The sequence below is a fragment of the Adiantum capillus-veneris genome, chromosome 29 (genome assembly GCF_014529385.1).
Source record: "Adiantum capillus-veneris isolate H3 chromosome 29, ASM1452938v2, whole genome shotgun sequence".
Taxonomy (NCBI): domain Eukaryota; kingdom Viridiplantae; phylum Streptophyta; class Polypodiopsida; order Polypodiales; family Pteridaceae; genus Adiantum; species Adiantum capillus-veneris.
Window position 1 is genome coordinate 65,701,047 of NC_140959.1, and position 17,957 is coordinate 65,719,003.

Sequence of the window (17,957 nt, forward strand, 5' to 3'; positions counted from 1 at the left end):
TTAGCCTAGTCTAGTTAGGTACCCCTACTTCATTCAAACTTGCGACAACTATTTTCAACCATCGATCCTCCATTGAGAACAACCACCCCCCCCCCCCCCCCCCCCCCCCCCCCCAAAAAAAAAAAAGTCCCCACCTTCTCTTTGTGTCACTTATTATTCTTGTTAGGTGAGCCTTGAGGGTCTCTTGAGGGAAGTAGTCATAATGGACGAGACTTTTTGGTTGGAGTTGGAGATAGTGAAGGTCAAAGATCCACCGCTACTCTTTTGATGCGCTGCACGTTGAGAGGTGGGTGGGTTGGTCATGAGCGTGGGATAGCGTGTGCCTGAGAGAGAGAGAGCAATATAAGCTCGTAGAAAGGCCGAGCTTCGAAGCAGAGAGCGGGAGTGTGTGTGAGTTGTAGGCAATCAAGAGAAGAGGAGATCATATCCAGGGGCTTGCATTGCAGCATCAATGGCGATGGCGATGCCGAGTCAGGGAAGATGCATTGCTGTGGGGCTTGTGTTGGCGATGGCATGCGCTCTCTGCATGCAGCAGCAGCAGGTTGAGGCTGCAGCGGCGAAGAAGCCCGTTCTGCACATGGTGGGCGGCTCGGGCGTGTGGACGGTTGCCCCCAAGGTCAGCTACAGCCGGTGGGCGGCCTCCAAGGTCTTCCGTGTGAACGACGTCGTCTGTAAGTGATCACTGCATTTTTCTTCCACTTTATTATATACACGCATTGCACAATCTACATCACTTGTGTGTCACGTCCTGAGTTCAAACCTTGTTGCATAGGTCTGTGAGATCTGTTGACGTCTGAAGTCCAAGATTCCTTCGATAGATTTTTGAGGGCTTTTGGGGATCGTTCCTACGGTCTTTAGGGTATTGAGCATTGGCAACATTTGCAATATGATTTAGTGAGTGCCAAGCATGATTGAATTAAGATTGATATCGTCTTGTGGATTCAAGCGCTAGTGCCTATGTGGCGCTAACGAATGCCCTTGATTTGAAAGATCTCAAAATTTTAAGGGAATTTGATAGTGCCACATGGCCACTATCGCCCAAAAATTATTACGATCTGATTGCAATTGGCCCTTACATTTATTCTCTAAAAGTGACTGTTTTCTCTAGCTATATGCATCTAGGTATATATGTATTGCACACTATATACAACTCACTCAACCCCTTTGTAGTAGACTTAGGAAGTTTGCGCACGGTTATTAATGTTAATAAAAAAGAGGGTGGGAGATCCTTGCAGGCTCGCCTCTAGTTCTTAGCCCGCTCCTTGTCTCCCCCTTGTTTTCGGCTGCACAGGAGTGGATGCTCTCCTGCCACTCCTGTGAAGGGAAATCTGGTGGCCGGTTTGTGGTTCGCTCTTGGGGGAGATCCTTGCAGGCTCGCCTCTAATTCTTAGCTCGCTCCTTGTCCCCCCCTTGTTTTTGGTTGTACAGGAGTGGATGCTCTCCTGCCACTCATGTGAAGGGAAATCTGGTGGCCGGTTTGTGGTTCGCTCTTGGGCCCTAGGACATCGGCTCGGCAGGTGGTGGGTGAGGGACATGCGTCCGCTCCCAGGTGGCACCACTAGACGCTGGGTGGGCGGCATGATCCCATGGATGGTGCTTGCCCTTCATCAAAGGCTTGGTTCTCTTCTGGTGCTGTGGTGCTGATGCTTTTTGGTGATGGCTCTTCGGGGCCGGTGATAGAGACATGTGAGCTCCGCCCGTTTTCGACAATACCTTTGTACTGTAGATCAACTCAATGCTGGTTGGTGTCAAATAAGTTGGCCTGGTCTCATTCTGTGCCGATATGTCTTTTTGGATGGTCTTATCTCCTTGGTGGGGTGGCACCCATGTTAGCCATGAACTTTTGGTCATAAACATCTTGTGGGCAACCTGTTTCGGGGTGGCAGTCCGGTGGGTTGGTGGCAACCCATGGATGAATTTGTGATCTATGTATTTGATGTGGTCTTGTCTATGTCTTGGAAGCTCCTTTTGTATCTTTGGCTCGTGCTGAGCACGGATGTGGTTGTATATTTTTTGGTGTTTATTATATCACCCACCTATTCAACAAGATTTTTAGGGCTTTGGCCACTTCTCTACTTAGTACCACTTACTTACTTCGTCCAACTCAATTCATTATATGGAATCTTGCATGATTCCATTCAATCTTTCACTTTGCTAAGCTCTAGAATGAAAATCAACACGCACTTCCTTGCTATTGAGCTCACGACCCCAACATCACAAACACATCGTTGAACTGAGTTAGGCTACTCGGACACAGTTGCTGCCACTAGTGTGAGAGCCTCAACATAAAAATACTTTGTTGCTCCCTCCCCCATGGCTCGATGTCATGCTTCACATCTGTGCAACACGTGGCAGTAGTAGTTTGATGTAACATAGCCTTGTGTTGTTGCCAAAAGCACCCCCTCAACAGATGACGTTGCCTTCGACAATTGTCTGGCTCCCTGCCACCACCGAGTAGTCTTTGCCTTTTCCAAATGTGGGATATCTTGAAGTTATCCATGAACAAGAAACGTGTGCGACCCTACTTGAAATTTTTGATCTTGTGGCCGCCCAATACAAAATTTATGACCTATATGGGAATTGATTCCATATGTATCATATTTCAAGTCCATATCCGAAAAATCTTACGGTTTCTAAGCCATATTTCAAGCATCCAAATGCCCTCTCTATGACCCAAGGGAACTCACTAAGGGTGATTATATGGCAACATATGAGCATAAGGGAGGGCTATAATAGAAGGGACAAAAGGTGCATTTTGCAAGCATGGCTCCATACGTTGACACCTACAAATTTTGAGATTCACCTATAAATTTAAGTTTGAGGGTAACAAGTGATTAAATCACGAGGCCTGCCATGGGAATTTGACTGAGAGATCCATTTTTGAGTATCATATAACCACAAAGGAAATTGTTTACTGCTGGTAGTCAAATACAGTCTTGTGTGTACAATTGTGAGTGTATGCGCTCCTGTCTTTGAATAATGCCCTACACAGAGCCTCGTCCCCTCATGGCGCGCGCAAGGGCACGGCACCCTTGCGCAGCCTAGTCCCCACTGTAGATAAAAGAAAGAAAGAGAGAGAGAGAGAGAGAGAGAGAGAGAGAGAGAGAGAGAGAGAGATATTCTAGGTGTCCCTATCTTGTGCAACATCTGCACCCGAGATGTCTCGGGCACAAGGCAGCCCATTGATGCAGACAAATGTGCATCCCTTGCCGTCACAGCTGCGACACATCCAATGGACGCCTGCACTTCCTCGCTAGAATTAACCCCCCCCTTCCTCCCGTCTGCAAAGGCGAGCTGTGTGTTACCTCCCGTGCCTTACCTGTTCCCCTGGCTGGAAGTCTCCGCATGCAAGTGGATTCTTGTTAGTGTAGAGAGAGGGAGGGAGAGATACCCTACAGACTATAACTCATCAAATGGGTATAGAGAGAGAGAGAGAGAGAGAGAGAGAGAGACTGTTGTATGGCTGCACCTCTTCGAATGTAGAGAGAGAGAGAGAGAGAGAGAGAGAGAAGTGCCTCTGCCCCACAAATTGCCTTCTATACTGCTCGCCTTGCCCTCGCACTCACGCTCTCCCCAACCCCACCCCTGGCTCCTCTGCCGGATGCTCACCACACCTGGTCAACCTTGTGTGCCACTGTCTAGCTCCGTCATCTCCACCTTCAGAGCTATAACAGTACCCTCTGCTGCTTGCGACCTATCCCCATCACTAGCTCGACTACCACACTTTTTCATCACCGTCCTCCGTCTCCTCATGCCTTCCAATCACAACCCATCTCCCACTAACACCACCCTTCATGCCATAACTTGTTGTAGACCTGCACGCAATTGGTCGGCTGTCGATACCACCGCATTCAGCCACTAATATATATATATATATATATATAAAGCGAGAGAGAGAGAGAGAGAGAGAGAGAGAGAGAGAGGGTTCTAAACCGAACACTACAGCAGTGCTCTTTGTGTTGTACAACACGGGCGCAGGAAGGAGGTAGAGAGAGAGAGAGAAGAGAGAGCTAGCGAGCACAAGATGCAAGATAGAGAGAGAGAGAGAGAGAGAGAGAGAGAGAGAGAGCACCACCCTCTCTAAGATCCCCCGGTCTCCCGCTCTCCGTATGCTTCCCTTTGATTAATCCAAGGTTGAAAGATAGAGAGAGAAACTGCCAGAGACAAATTGAGCTGCCACATAAACACACACACAACACAACCGTCGAACACAGTTGGCAATTTTGAGAGATTCATGAGGTCTTATAGTGGGCCCGACCGGCAGTAGTTGGAAACTGCATACTACAGAGTACTCCACTCTTTAGCACAGCTACTGCAGCAGCTCCTGCCTTTAAAACCCCCATCCCTCTCAGCTTCCTTTGCAACTAATTAAACAGGCTCAGAAGTACTGCATATGCCGTCCCCCCTCCCTCCAAGTCGTCCACAATGGTACAGCTCTTCAGCGTGCCCGCTTTTTTCATCATCTTCAGAGAGACCCTAAAGGCCTCCATCATCTTGTCAGTCATGCTAACGCTGATCAATAGGATAGTGGAGGATAGCGGCAGCAGGGCCCGGATGAAGAAAAAGTCTGGCTAGGCGTTTGGCAAGGGGTGGGGCTATCTATGGCGGCAGCCGCTATCTTTCTATCTCTGTACTGCACAGTGGCAAAGAAGGCATGGGGGAGCGCAAGCTCTCATCGGGGGCTCGAGATCATGGACGTTCGGGAGCGTGATGAAATTCTGCACATGGCTAAGGGCAATGAGAATGGCAGCCATCGTCTTTCGGGAGGTCTCGACCTTGAGCTTCTTGCTGTCTTTGATCATCTGCCGTCTTAAACTGTCTGGCTGCAACACTTACAAGACGTACGTGTGTGTGTGTGTGTGTGTGTGAGAGTGAGAGAGAGAGAGAGAGAGAGAGAATTAGGAGCAGGCCTGCGTAAGATTTGCAAAGAGAGAGGATGGGGGATTGTGTCAGAGAGAGACATAGGATCTTCCAAAGAACGGATCAGTGGATAATTCGATAGCTAGATGCTAGAGAGAGAAACTGAGGGAGGAAGAGACAAGTGGGCTACCATGCAACCCCATGTGACCTAAAAAAAAAAAGGGAAATAGAGAGAATATGAAATGATTTTTTTAAATAATTGATCTCAAAATTGTGCAGATCTACCTACTACTCCTTGTCATGATTCACTAAGGATGTGAAAATATTTGGATGTCTTTGTGATGAGCATCTTTCATCTTTTCCAACCAACTGAAAAATGTGCAGTTTTAAAAAAATCCTCCCTTTTTCATTGGAAAAAGGGAAACCATCACTAATCACTAAGGCCTTCCCCATTTGGGACAACCCAAAAACATACATAGTTTAGAGAAATTTAGTATATGGTATAAAGACCTTCAAATTTAGTCAAATTACATGTAAAACTTCTCATATCTATATCTAGGTTTGCTAAGGTTTTGGAAAACGGTTTGTTTTCCAGCAATGCTTTACTTGTGAAGTAACATGTGGGATCTTATGGGGACCTTATGCCTTAGCTTGAGACTATATAGGTCATTTGTCCGCTGTGCTTGTAGAGTAACCGTACCAGTCTAAGTGCATAAGTGCACCTAACCAAAAAAAAAATATTTTTGAGGGATTTTTCTATTTAATGCAAATCTGACATATGAAGATACAATTAGATTTGTCTTTTTGATAGGAATTTTTAAAACTAATATTGATTTTTTTAAAAAAAAATGTGCAAGTTGGTATTTCAAACTTCCAAAAACTAACATTAAAGAGGGACTTTTGCTTCAAAAGAAGGTAAAAACTTCAAAAACTTCAAAAATTTGCGCTTTTATTGGAACAAGGAGTGCATGATGATGTGCCTCACACTCTTGGCCATTGATGCACGCCTTTTGATTAACCCTATCACAAGTAGTAAAGGATGGTCTCCTCAATGAAGAAGTCCTCTTAGCCATGTGCCAAGGATATGCAAAGAAAATGGGAGACAATCTATATCTATACTATTATAAAAGGGGGAGGGATTCCGACCCCCCATGTGACAGCCTCTCCTTCTTTTAGGCCAGGCCCCCGACGATGAGAGAGAGAGAGAGAGAGAGAGAGAGAGAGAGAGATGTGTCTTCAATGACGCTTAGGGTAAAGGGGCCAATAAAAAACCACCCCCCAAAGAAAGGACAATGACACCCCCAATACTAAGATAAAGTTGAACCAACTTTGTGCAATTCAAAAGAATGCTCAAGGTTCATCCTTTTTGAAATGCAACCTTTTCATTGGGCAATGGATGACTTTAACCCTTGTTGGCACCCATGTCTTTCTTTTGGGGTTGGTGTGTCTTCTTTTTCATACCCATTTTTGTTACACAGGAATGCATAAATGGATTTATAACTTTTGGCTCCGATCATCAAAAAAGTTGAGATCAATTTTTTCGTAAAGCTCTCGACGAAGCGAATCAACTGAGCTACTGATTGGTTATAATTGAGCTCGGAGATCGGAGATCTAAGCTCCCTCTCTTAGGTGGCCTTAAGTTGGGGGTTTTATCCTAGTACTAGTAAAGTTTTAGAAATCGGCCAATTTGTTTGATTACTTTATCTTTTGTGTTGTATTAGTTACTCCCAAACCTCCCATTGAATGGGGACACACAGAAAATTGAGGGACTTTCTTAGTTTTCACTATTGGTTGTTAAACAATACGTCTCGACAGAGCAACAGAGCTTTGTTTGTGGAGAGATGTTGCATTGACAACCTTTATCACTTCAATTTTTTTCAATAATGAGTATCGATAAGTTGTTAGAACACCTAAAAGACCATATAATGAAAAACAAAAAATAAAGTTCGATCCCTTCTATGAGTGATAAATATTTAGACACGAAGGACCTCATGCAATAAAAAACAATGATTTTTTTTTTGTAAATAATCCCAAAATTGTTATTAATAAACCACATTCTTTTGTTTTTGGACTACATAAGTAGTCCTTAGTATATCGTTGGATTTTTGGTGCAACTGTGGACCATTGGATAAAGCTTGCAGAATAGTGCCACAGGGCAAGCTACTAATGACAAACTTTCCTTTTTACTATTTTTTCAAAGGTCCTTGTGAGAGGATGTTGACATTTATTTAATTCTCTCTTTAAAGAGGGGCATTGGATATGGATCAGAGACAATCTTTCCCATACTTTGTTTTTTTCTCATTTTCTTACAATGCTTGGGAGTGTTTTTCCATCCATCATTTTTGGACTACATAAGTAGTTCTTAGTAAAGGGTTGGATTTTGGGTGCATCTCTAGACCAATGGCTAAAGCTCGCAGATCAGTGCCACATGTCAAGCTAATGATAATAAACTTTTTTTTAAGTATTTCTTTTAGGCTCTTGTGAGAGGGTGTTGACATTTGTGTACCTCTTTTTTTTAAAGAGGAGCATTGATTATTGTGTCATTTTTTTTTTGAATGCTTTTAGAATATTTTGTAATTTAAATAGTTCAATGTTACATATTTTTTCAAAAAATATAATGTTTTATTGTGATACCACATGTTTTAAAATATTAGTGTCACTTTTTATTTTTCTCACACAAAGAAACCTCTTATTATGAAATTCTTCTCGATAGCCTTATGTAGGTCCTAGTGAATTTTCATCTTGTTTTCATTATTTTTTATGCTTTTAAAATATATTGTAATCCAAATAGTTCATTGTTATATTTTTTTTTGTCAAAAACTCAGAGACTTTATTTTGACAACAAATTGTTTTAAAATACTAAATAGGTCAGGGTTACTTTTTGTTTTCTCTCTCTCACAAAGAAACTCTTATTATTAAATTCCTCTAAAATTTAGCTTTATGTAGACCATAGTGAACTTGGAATATATTCTAATCTAAATAGATCATTGAAACAATTTTTTTTTCAATAATCTAATACTTTATTGTGACAAGAAATATTTTAAAATGCTATCTCTTTCGAAAAACTCATTAACTTATGTGAGATTCTATAGGATGAATGAAAAGCCTAGCTTAAGGGCAAGGAGATGCGTGAATCCGCCCCTGCATACCTCCTCCGACAACCCTTGCAACTCCCTTCTCCTCACATCCTGAGCAAAGGTTCCCTTTATCAAAGACCCTCTTTTGCCCATGTCCCCTTGGCTCTACAAGGCATTCAGGAGTAGTCCGAGCACCCATGTCTTCTTCTCACCCCATGTACACAAGCTTCTCATGCAATCTAGGGCTAGACTACACGAGGAGAAATGGTGTGATAGACAGCCTAGCTTCGACAAGCTGTGGATAGCTTGTGCCATGGTGTGCATTGCTTCCTCCAGATGCCATTGCATGCTCTGATCTATGATGCACCATTGCAGAGCAATAAAAATCTCTCTCCCTCTCTCTCTCTCTCTCCCCCCAACTCCCCACGTGCCCTTTGCAGCTTTTTTCTCTTGAAGGCCATGAAGGCATCTCAACAAATTCCCTTTAGTCAAGCACCTGGAAAAAGATTGGACAGATCTACTCACTTTCTCTCTCACAAAGAACTCCCTTATAATTATTAAAGCCCTCTCAATAGCCTTATGTAAGCCAGAGTGGACTTTCACCTTGTTTTTGGCAATGATCCTTGGCATTAGCTAGCTAGTTTTGCCAACTCCCCTTTGACTAATTAACCACATTCTTATTGCCCGTGTATCACAGGGGTTGAACCATAGCAGGCGTACTTCCTGGCCTTTATCACTAGGCCAACCCCCCCCTTGCCTAATTTACTACATTCTTATTGCCTGTATATCATAGAGGTTGAACTATAGCGGGCACATTTCCTTGCCTTGATCACCAAGCCAACTCCCCTTGACTAATTAAACACATTCTTATTGCCCCACTATTGTGCTAGTCATCCAATTCAGGCGCAAGAAGTTTTGGACAGATTCTCACAATAATTCTCACATTGTGACTTACCTCAACATCATGAGCTTCCGTGAGGGAGGCACTGCATACCTAGCTAGGTATGATTGGGGGCAGGGGGCCGCCGGCCCGGTGGTCCCTTGCCCCCAACCGTACCTAGCTAGGTATGTGGTGCCTCTCGAGCAGAAGCTCATGATGTTATGCATTGTATGAAAAACACTAAAAAAGACTCCATTTTCCTACATGAGAATTTTTAAATCTTCTTGTGAGGGTTACAAAACACTCTCTTTCCACACCTATTCGAGTTAAAACCTTCATGGGGAATAGATTGGTAGAACACATTTGCTGTGTGTGTGTGTGTGTACTGAGAGAGAGAGAGAGAGAGAGAGAGAGAGAGAGAGAGAGAGAGCATTGGAATGGTTTGGTAAAACAGGTGTTGTGCGTGCATGCGTGCGTGTGTGTGTATAAATGTGTGTGTGTGTGTGTGTGTGTGTGAGTGAGAGAGAGAGAGAGAGAGAGAGAGAGAGAGAGAGAGAGAGAGAGAGAGAATTTGTGTGTGTATTGTGGGCAGTCTTCAAGTACCCAGTGACGTTTCACAATGTGGTGCGGGTGAGCAAAGAAGAATACCTGCAGTGCAAAGTGAGGAAGCCCTTGGCGATGTATAGGAACGGGGTGGCGCGCGTGAAGCTGGCAAGGAGGGGCACCTACTACTTCATTTGTAGCATCCCTGGCCATTGCCAAGCCGGCATGAAGTTGGCCCTCACCGCTCGCTAAGAAAGCACAACCCTCCACCCTTTCTCATTTTTTTTTTTTTTGCCGTTACTTGGAATCGAACCCGGGTCTTCACAACACTAACAAATTCCAAGGTTGAATCAACTTAACTCTTGGAGTTTTCACAAAGAGCACACTTGAGTGCATACTATACCTCTCAATCAAGCTGTAATAATTTATGATTTCAACTTAGATTTACTCCTCTAAGTGGCATTTTAAAAGTTCGAAATTAGTAAAGTTTTTTTTTTCCCGGAAGGTATTGAAGGGTACTAGGAAAATACCCAAAAAACAGGTAAAATGTCATGCAAAAAGCAACCTTGTGCCTTTTACGAAGTGGACACGATTTCAAACATTTTGTAAGTCCCCACTGTAATAATTGTGATGTGGCATTCTTGCTGTTTGTGCACACGATCTCGAACTCTTGACGATTCTGTGTAGCACTCATCATTCTCCATAGTAGGCTTGCTTTGGTGGGGAGGTGGCATGCATGTTTTTTTGTCATATGGTCAATTTAAATGTGAATTAGGAATCTACTAACATAATATGGCAGAGGGGGGAGCCCTTTACACGTGTCGCAATCTGTGACCTGAAGGCTAAAGTTCAAAACTGAAAAAAGCCCCATTGCACGCGATAAAGAGGGAGAGAGGGGGAGAGAGAGAAGCCCCCGAAGGCGGCCAAGTGTACTAGTACCTTTTAATTTGAGAATGATGCATTACTATATGCATTTGCAAAAAATATATGTAATTTTGTCGACTGCCAAAGTCTTGAATCCTGTACCTTCATTTTGGATCCAAGGCATGTCATCACCGATAATAATCGAAATCTTATTTGATGTGAAATCAATTATCAAAATTTTCTCTTCGAAAAAGAAACTTGAGCTTGATTAAATCTCCATATGCAATCACGGGCATATGAAACACTTTTGTAGCTTTATTGTTATGAAATCTTGTGAATCATTGGAAAGCAAGCTAATCACAAATTTCAAATCCAAACTTAAAAAATAAACCACTACTTAGAAGAAAATTTAGAAAGCTGATGTCCATGAAGTTGAGCCATAGAAATGATCTCGAGCAAAGAATAAATTTTGGAACCATTGTTGATTTACAGTTATAAAACATGATTCTTTTTTATCAAAGTAGAACCGCATAATTCAGGAGTTGAAGAGCTTGAAAATTTTGGTAAAGCCTGTTAAGGAAGCCAAAATGCTTAGGCTTGAGAATTTGTGTGAAGAGCCTCCTGAGAAAGAGCCCAAAAGCTCAAAATAGGAAGGTAAGACTCCAAAAATGAATGTAGAATGGGGGGAAGAGACTTCCTAGAAGGTGCCAAAAAAAGACTCTTCTATTGAAACTAGTATGTGACCCGTGCATCATTGTGGCCAAAGAAACATCACCTTTATTTTCAGAAGGCTATCTTCTCTTCCAAGTGAAACACTCTCAGTACTCTCTTCCTACATGTATAGTCTCTTGCATTTTTTTAAATGGTGCATGACACACAACCTCTCTTGATAGATTCTAACAAAGATGAATATATATATAAGATGCTACTCTCTTCCTACATGTATAGTCTCTTGGATTTTTTAAAATGGTGCATGACACACAACCTCTCTTGATAGATTCTAACAAAGATGAATATATATATAAGATGCTGCAAAGCATTCTTTGATACAAAGCTTGGGAGCTTCTCATAGATATTATTTTTCATGAGGTGCTACTCCTTGCTCAACAAACTTAGGAGTGCTGTACTTCTATGTGTGTGTGTGTGTGTGTGTGTGTGTGTGTGTGTGTGTGAGAGAGAGAGAGAGAGAGAGAGAGAGAGAGAGAGAGAGAGAGAGTTCTCCTTTTGGTTTATCTTGGTCTACCAGCCAAGCATGGTGTGAAAAGATGAAAGCAAAGAGAACTCAATGTAATCATAACACTTTGTTGGAAAATGGAGTGGGTTCTAAAGTTGGTTTCAACAATGAAAACACAATTGGATTTAATGGATCTGCTTCACTCTCTTACTTGCTTCTATCCTTACATCTTTCTTGTGAGCAAGACATGGTAGTAGTACACATCATAACATCTACATAGGGTTGGTAAGATGTGAAAAGATGAAAGTAAAGAGAACTCAATGTAAGCATGATCTGTGAAAAGATGAAAGTAAAGAAAACTCAGTGTAATCATAAAACTTTGTTTGAAAATGAGTGGGTTCTAAAATTTGTTTCAACAATGGGAACACAATTGGATTTAATGGATCTGTTCCACTCTCTTTCTTGCGTCTTTCTTGTGAGCAAGACATGGTAGTAGTGCACATCATAACCTTCTATATAGTAGAAATGACATCTTTCCTTTCATCTACATAGGTTTGGTAAAAGTGCTATCAAGTCTAGAAGTAAAGATTGGGTATGTCATCAAGTTTTTAAAGATGAAGGACCATATTTTCTACACTATGTTAAAGAGTGTGTGGTGCATGCGGAGTACAAGAGAGAAGAAGAAGAGTAGGCATGGAGTCTTAGTGGAGCTCTTAGTGAGGTTTCGGAATGCCTCACTACTCCTTATTGTGTTATATGATTAAAAGAATAGATAAGGTTAATACGATCACTGTGATTGGTGTCTGGCCAACTGGCTGAATCCTAACATCTGTAATCATAAAACTTTTCATGTCTAAGAGTGGAGTTGTAAAAATATTAGGGCTCAAAGTTTCCAATGTACTAGGAGATCTTCAAGTTTCAAAGAGATTAGTTAGCTTTATTTTAATTTCAAGAATGCAAATGATCCTTCCATCGCCTCACTTGCTTGCATCTGTATTTATGTTTTGTGCACAAGCATGATAATAGTGTACATCATCGCCTTATCACAACAATGCATAAGGAGCTTAGTACAATAAGGTGCACACTATTTGTCCATGTACACTTTCACTCTATTTGCACCTTAAAATTTGATAGAAATGAAAACAAAATATGGTCTCTTAGTTGTTTATTTTTGCAAGAGTTTTGGTCATCTAGCTAAACTGAAAGACATGGTCCAAAATTGTGGATGTGATGTGAAATCATGCATGTCATTGAGCTCTCTCATTCTCTCTCCCCAAAAGCACGGTTCTCTTTGAGCGAGCAGATTGTATTCAACCATTTACATGCTTCAGTCTATTCCCTTACACATAATCTATACCATACCAACCATTAGACTTAGCACCCACTTCTTTAAATGTGAGAACAAACATTCAGGTAGTGTAGGAGAGCCTCTTTTTGTATACACATTATGTCCCTTGAAAAGTTGAGAGCATGAGAGCCATAACCTACTTGAATCCTAGACGTTTGATCACATCAAAATTGTTTTTCTTACATTTTAGTGCAGACCATGGTCTACATTTCTTTCTCTCCTAGAATCTTCATGAATTCAATCTGTCACTTCCGCCATTATATCCATGATACATAGTCTTAAAGCATGCTACATGATGTTGTATTCGATCCCATAGGTCAATCTAACCTTTAAAGACAATGATTCTCTCTCTCTCTCGCTCTCTCTCTCTCTCTCTCTCTCTCTCTCTCTCCCCAAAAAAAAAAGAAGAAGAAGAAGCTTTTAGGCCATTTTAATTGTTTCTATAACGTTAAAAATCCCACCCTCGTGTCCCTCCATGAGAAAGTATGCAAGCATGTAAGCACTTGCGTTCAAGAATCAAGACTCACCACTACATTTTTTAGCCCTCTTATGTACTTCTCCTTATTCTTCTCCTTCTTGTGCTCTTCTCTCTCTCTCTCTCTCTCTCTCTCTCTCTCTCTCTCTCTCTCTCTCTTTGTGTGTGTGTGTGTGTGTGTGTGCGCGCGCTCTTTCCCCCTCTCAAAACTCATTAAATATTATTTGTCCCAATTATTTATTTTGGTGATGTTCAACGTTCCGTGTGTGTGTGTGTGTGTGTGTGTGTGTGTTATTTATGCTATATAATAGGACAACCCCTTGCCATCAGTGTTTGGAGAAGGCTTGCCTAATCTTAGTGGCTGAGAGTCGAGATTAGCTGGTCTCTAACTGGGTTAACAGGAAGTAAAGCCAATAAAAATAGTCAAAAATTGCTCTAAAAATGTAGATCTTATTATTACTTTTGGTGTGTATCTTAATGGGGAGGAAATAGGCATTACAAATACATCACAAAGTGAAGGCCATTTTGGCTACAAAGGGCAGGTGCAAGGAGGGTGGCAAGGGCTTGGGCTGAGAGAGAGAGAGAGAGAGAGAGAGAGAGAGAGAGAGAGAGAGAGAGAGAGAGAGAGACATGGGGCCGCCACTCTTTGTTAATATGCTTGCTTGCAAGCATCCTCTCTCATCGGTACTCTGTAGCGGTAGAAGGGAGGGTTACATATGGACATGTCAAGAGTTTAAGTTTTTTTAATGTGAATAAAGAAGCTATACAATATTATAAAACCAGAGAAAGAATCCCAAATTATTTCAAAGATTTAAAGCATTCGATAAAAATGGAATGATACAAAGATAGCATGCATAAGTTGAGATCTCTCTCTCTCTCACTCTCTCTCTCTCTCTCACACACACACACACACACACACACACACACACACACACACACACACACACACACACACACTTGTTAATACTACTCTCTCTCTCTCTCCTCTCTCTCTCTCTCTCTCTCTCTCTCTCACACACACACACGCACACACACACGCACACACACACGCACACACACAATAGTGTGTGTATGTGTGTGCGCGCGCACACACGTGCCCCCTTTTGGAAAAAATACACATGCTATGACACATACAACTGTATCATAGTGCTCAAACTCTCTTATGTTACTTACATAGAGACACGAAATGATATAGATGGAGTGGGGAATTTAAAGGACCAATGAAGTGATGAACATTCCACTTGTTGGCATCTCAAAGGCTTCCAAAAACCATGTGAAAAATGGAGCTTTTATCCCAGCTTCCATAGAAAAGATGAGGGCTCTAAGGGTTTCGACTCTGTTAATAATCGTGCTTTCTAAGCTGTTAATAATCGGGTTGTCTAAGCTATGATCAAACAGGGTTTCGTCGGCGTTAAGTCTGAGGGTCTGAAGGTCGGCGCTCAGGGTCTGAAGTGTTGAAGAGTAGAAGGTGTGGACTGTGTGCGACCTGGGGCTTACGTCCTGCTGCAAGGTGTGGTAGTGTGCGAGTCTTTAGGACAGCGTCTTCAGCCTTCAACAAGCTGTCAGCAAGGCGCCCCCCCCCCCCCCCCCCCCCCCCCCCCCCCCTCCTTCCCCCCAAACACTACCGTGCACGCTACCTGCAAGCGACTCAGCGATTATTATCCTTCTGTGAAGACGATGCTCAACACGGCAGCGCAATTATTTGCCTTAATAAGCGCTATTTGAGCCTACCTAATAAGAAGATGTACACATGGAGATGTTGCGAGTAAGTTTTGTCGAGACTAGGAGCTGAGCAACACGCACGGTGTGTTAAGCAGCCGGCAGTGCCCCCCCCCCCCCCCCCCCCCCCCCCCCCCCCCCCCCCCCCCCCCCACTGCAGCACTTTGATTATTATCAGAGAGTATTGTAACCCTTGCAGTTACTTGGTGTCGGTGAGGACTGTCACCGCGCCATGGCGAGCTCCTCTAAGCCGTCCTACATCGAAGCAGTGTCACGCAAAGAGCAACCTGACGCTCTCAAGGCTATTGAGCCGACAGACGACCTTGTGAAACCTGGCGCCGATGATAGCGGGCAAAGCTCCCTTACTAATCTGAGTAAGGAGGAACTGAAACAAAGAAAGAAGCAGGTGGAAAAAGACCTAGCGGAAATCCTGTTTGCACTGTCATTAAACAAAAGGTCGCGTGAGGATTCAGCGACGTAGGAGGATGACGCTGAAGTGGCCAAAGGGGATAGAGCTTTCCAAGAACTTAAGAAGGCACTCCCGTAGCGTGTCGAGGTGGAAGATGCTGTTACGGTGGTTGTTCCCCCTGGCATAGTGAAAAAGCAACTGGCGAACGAAAACTCTACTATGGTTTTCGGGTTTATGGGGAGAGTTCCCAATAGAATTGAGCTTTGTAATTGTCTTAGCAGTCCACTGGTGTTGAATCAACACGGCTCGGTAATATTCACCCAATATATAGCAAAAGGATTCGTGTCAGTTCAATTCAACGATAGTGCAATGGTTGAGAAGGTTTTGGCGAAAAGCCCGCTGTTCTTCAATCGTGCGCCGGTGTGCGTGCTCCCTTGGGACCCTCTGTTTGAATCTAACAAGGCATTCAAGGATCTCTGCCCAGTATGGGTGGAGTTTGGAAACCTCCCATTATGGCTTAGGAAGAACTTAAAGGACCTCGGAGTCTCGCTTGGTGATCCATTATTTGTCCCATTTCCCAGAGCCTTGGGGTAGCAGCAAACAAGGTATGTATTTGGTGGGATCTGAGGAAGCCACAGCCAAAGAATTTGGTGGTGAATGTTGGGGCAGGGCTAAATAGTGTGTGTGTGTGTGTGTGTGCGCACACACACGTGCCCCCTTTTGGAAAAAATACACATGCTATGACACATACAACTGTATCATAGTGCTCAAACTCTCTTATGTTACTTACATAGAGACACGAAATGATATAGATGGAGTGGGGAATTTAAAGGACCAATGAAGTGATGACCATTCCACTTGTTGGCATCTCAAAGGCTTCCAAAAACCATGTGAAAAATGGAGCTTTTATCCCAGCTTCCATAGAAAAGATGAGGGCTCTAAGGGTGTCGGCTCTGTTAATAATCGTGATGTCTAAGCTGTTAATAATCGGGTTGTCTAAGCTATGATCAAACAGGGTTTCGTCGGCGTTAAGTCTGAGGGTCTGAAGGTCGGCGCTCAGGGTCTGAAGTGTTGAAGAGTAGAAGGTGTGGACTGTGTGCGACCTGGGGCTTACGTCCTGCTGCAAGGTGTGGTAGTGTGCGAGTCTTTAGGACAGCGTCTTCAGCCTTCCACAAGCTGTCAGCAAGGGCCCCCCCCCCCCCCCCCAAACACTACCGTGCACGCTACCTGCAAGCGACTCAGCGATTATTATCCTTCTGTGAAGACGATGCTCAACACGGCAGCGCAATTATTTGCCTTAATAAGCGCTATTTGAGCCTACCTAATAAGAAGATGTACACATGGAGATGTTGCGAGTAAGTTTTGTCGAGACTAGGAGCTGAGCAACACGCACGGTGTGTTAAGCAGCCGGCAGTGCATCTCCCTCCCCCCCCCCCCCCCCCCCCCCCCCCCCCCACTGCAGCACTTTGATTATTATCAGAGAGTATTGTAACCCTTGCAGTTACTTGGTGTCGGTGAGGACTGTCACCGTGCCATGGCGAGCTCCTCTAAGCCGTCCTACATCGAAGCAGTGTCAGGCAAAGAGCAACCTGACGCTCTCAAGGCTATTGAGCCGACAGACGACCTTGTGAAACCTGGCGCCGATGATAGCGGGCAAAGCTCCCTTACTAATCTGAGTAAGGAGGAACTGAAACAAAGAAAGAAGCAGGTGGAAAAAGACCTAGCGGCAATCCTGTTTGCACTATCATTAAAGAAAAGGTCGCGTGAGGATTCAGCGACGCAGGAGGATGATGCTGAAGTGGCCAAAGGGGATAGAGCTTTCCAAGAACTTAAGAAGGCACTCCCGTAGCGTGTCGAGGTGGAAGATGCTGTTACGGTGGTTGTTCCCCCTGCCATAGTGAAAAAGCAACTGGCGAACGAAAACTCTACTATGGTTTTCGGGTTTATGGGGAGAGTTCCCAATAGAATTGAGCTTTGTAATTGTCTTAGCAGTCCACTGGTGTTGAATCAACACGGCTCGGTAATATTCACCCAATATATAGCAAAAGGATTCGTGTCAGTTCAATTCAACGACAGTGCAATGGTTGAGAAGGTTTTGGCGAAAAGCCCGCTGTTCTTCAATCGTGCGCCGGTGTGCGTGCTCCCTTGGGACCCTCTGTTTGAATCTAACGAGGCATTCAAGGATCTCTGCCCAATATGGGTGGAGTTTGGAAACCTCCCATTATGGCTTAGGAAGAACTTAAAGGACCTCGCAGTCTCGCTTGGTGATCCATTATTTGTCCCATTTGCCAGAGCCTTGGGGGTAGCAGCAAACAAGGTATGTATCTGGTGGGATCTGAGGAAGCCACAGCCAAAGAATTTGGTGGTGAATGTTGGGGCAGGGCTAAAGATCATTCCTCTTAACTTTAACACCTTCTTCGGGGCCTGCTTCAAATGCAACAAATTTGGACATTATGCGAGGGCGTGTCCCGCTAAGGTGCTAAAGCCTATAGAGAAGAGAAGCGAATCACAGGCTACCCCACATGGTGCCACTAATACAGGAGATACAATAAAGAAGCCTATTGGAGATCTTGGCAAAGCAGAGGGTGGGAAAAATAAAGTCAACTCG

The 17,957-nt window shown here is 43.5% G+C and overlaps 1 protein-coding gene and 1 pseudogene across 1 annotated transcript; both read left to right on the forward strand.

Moving 5' to 3' along the window:
- Nucleotides 1-340: 340 nt before the first annotated feature.
- On the forward strand, nucleotides 341-9,811 carry LOC147419329 (mavicyanin-like). The gene is made up of 2 exons (XM_086505889.1): nucleotides 341-671; nucleotides 9,410-9,811. The coding sequence occupies exons 1-2, from the start codon at nucleotides 452-454 to the stop codon at nucleotides 9,610-9,612; spliced, it is 423 nt and encodes a 140-aa protein (XP_086362015.1). The 5' UTR covers nucleotides 341-451; the 3' UTR covers nucleotides 9,613-9,811.
- Nucleotides 4,373-9,392, forward strand: LOC147419330 (high affinity iron permease 1-like; annotated as a pseudogene).
- Nucleotides 9,812-17,957: the final 8,146 nt, after the last annotated feature.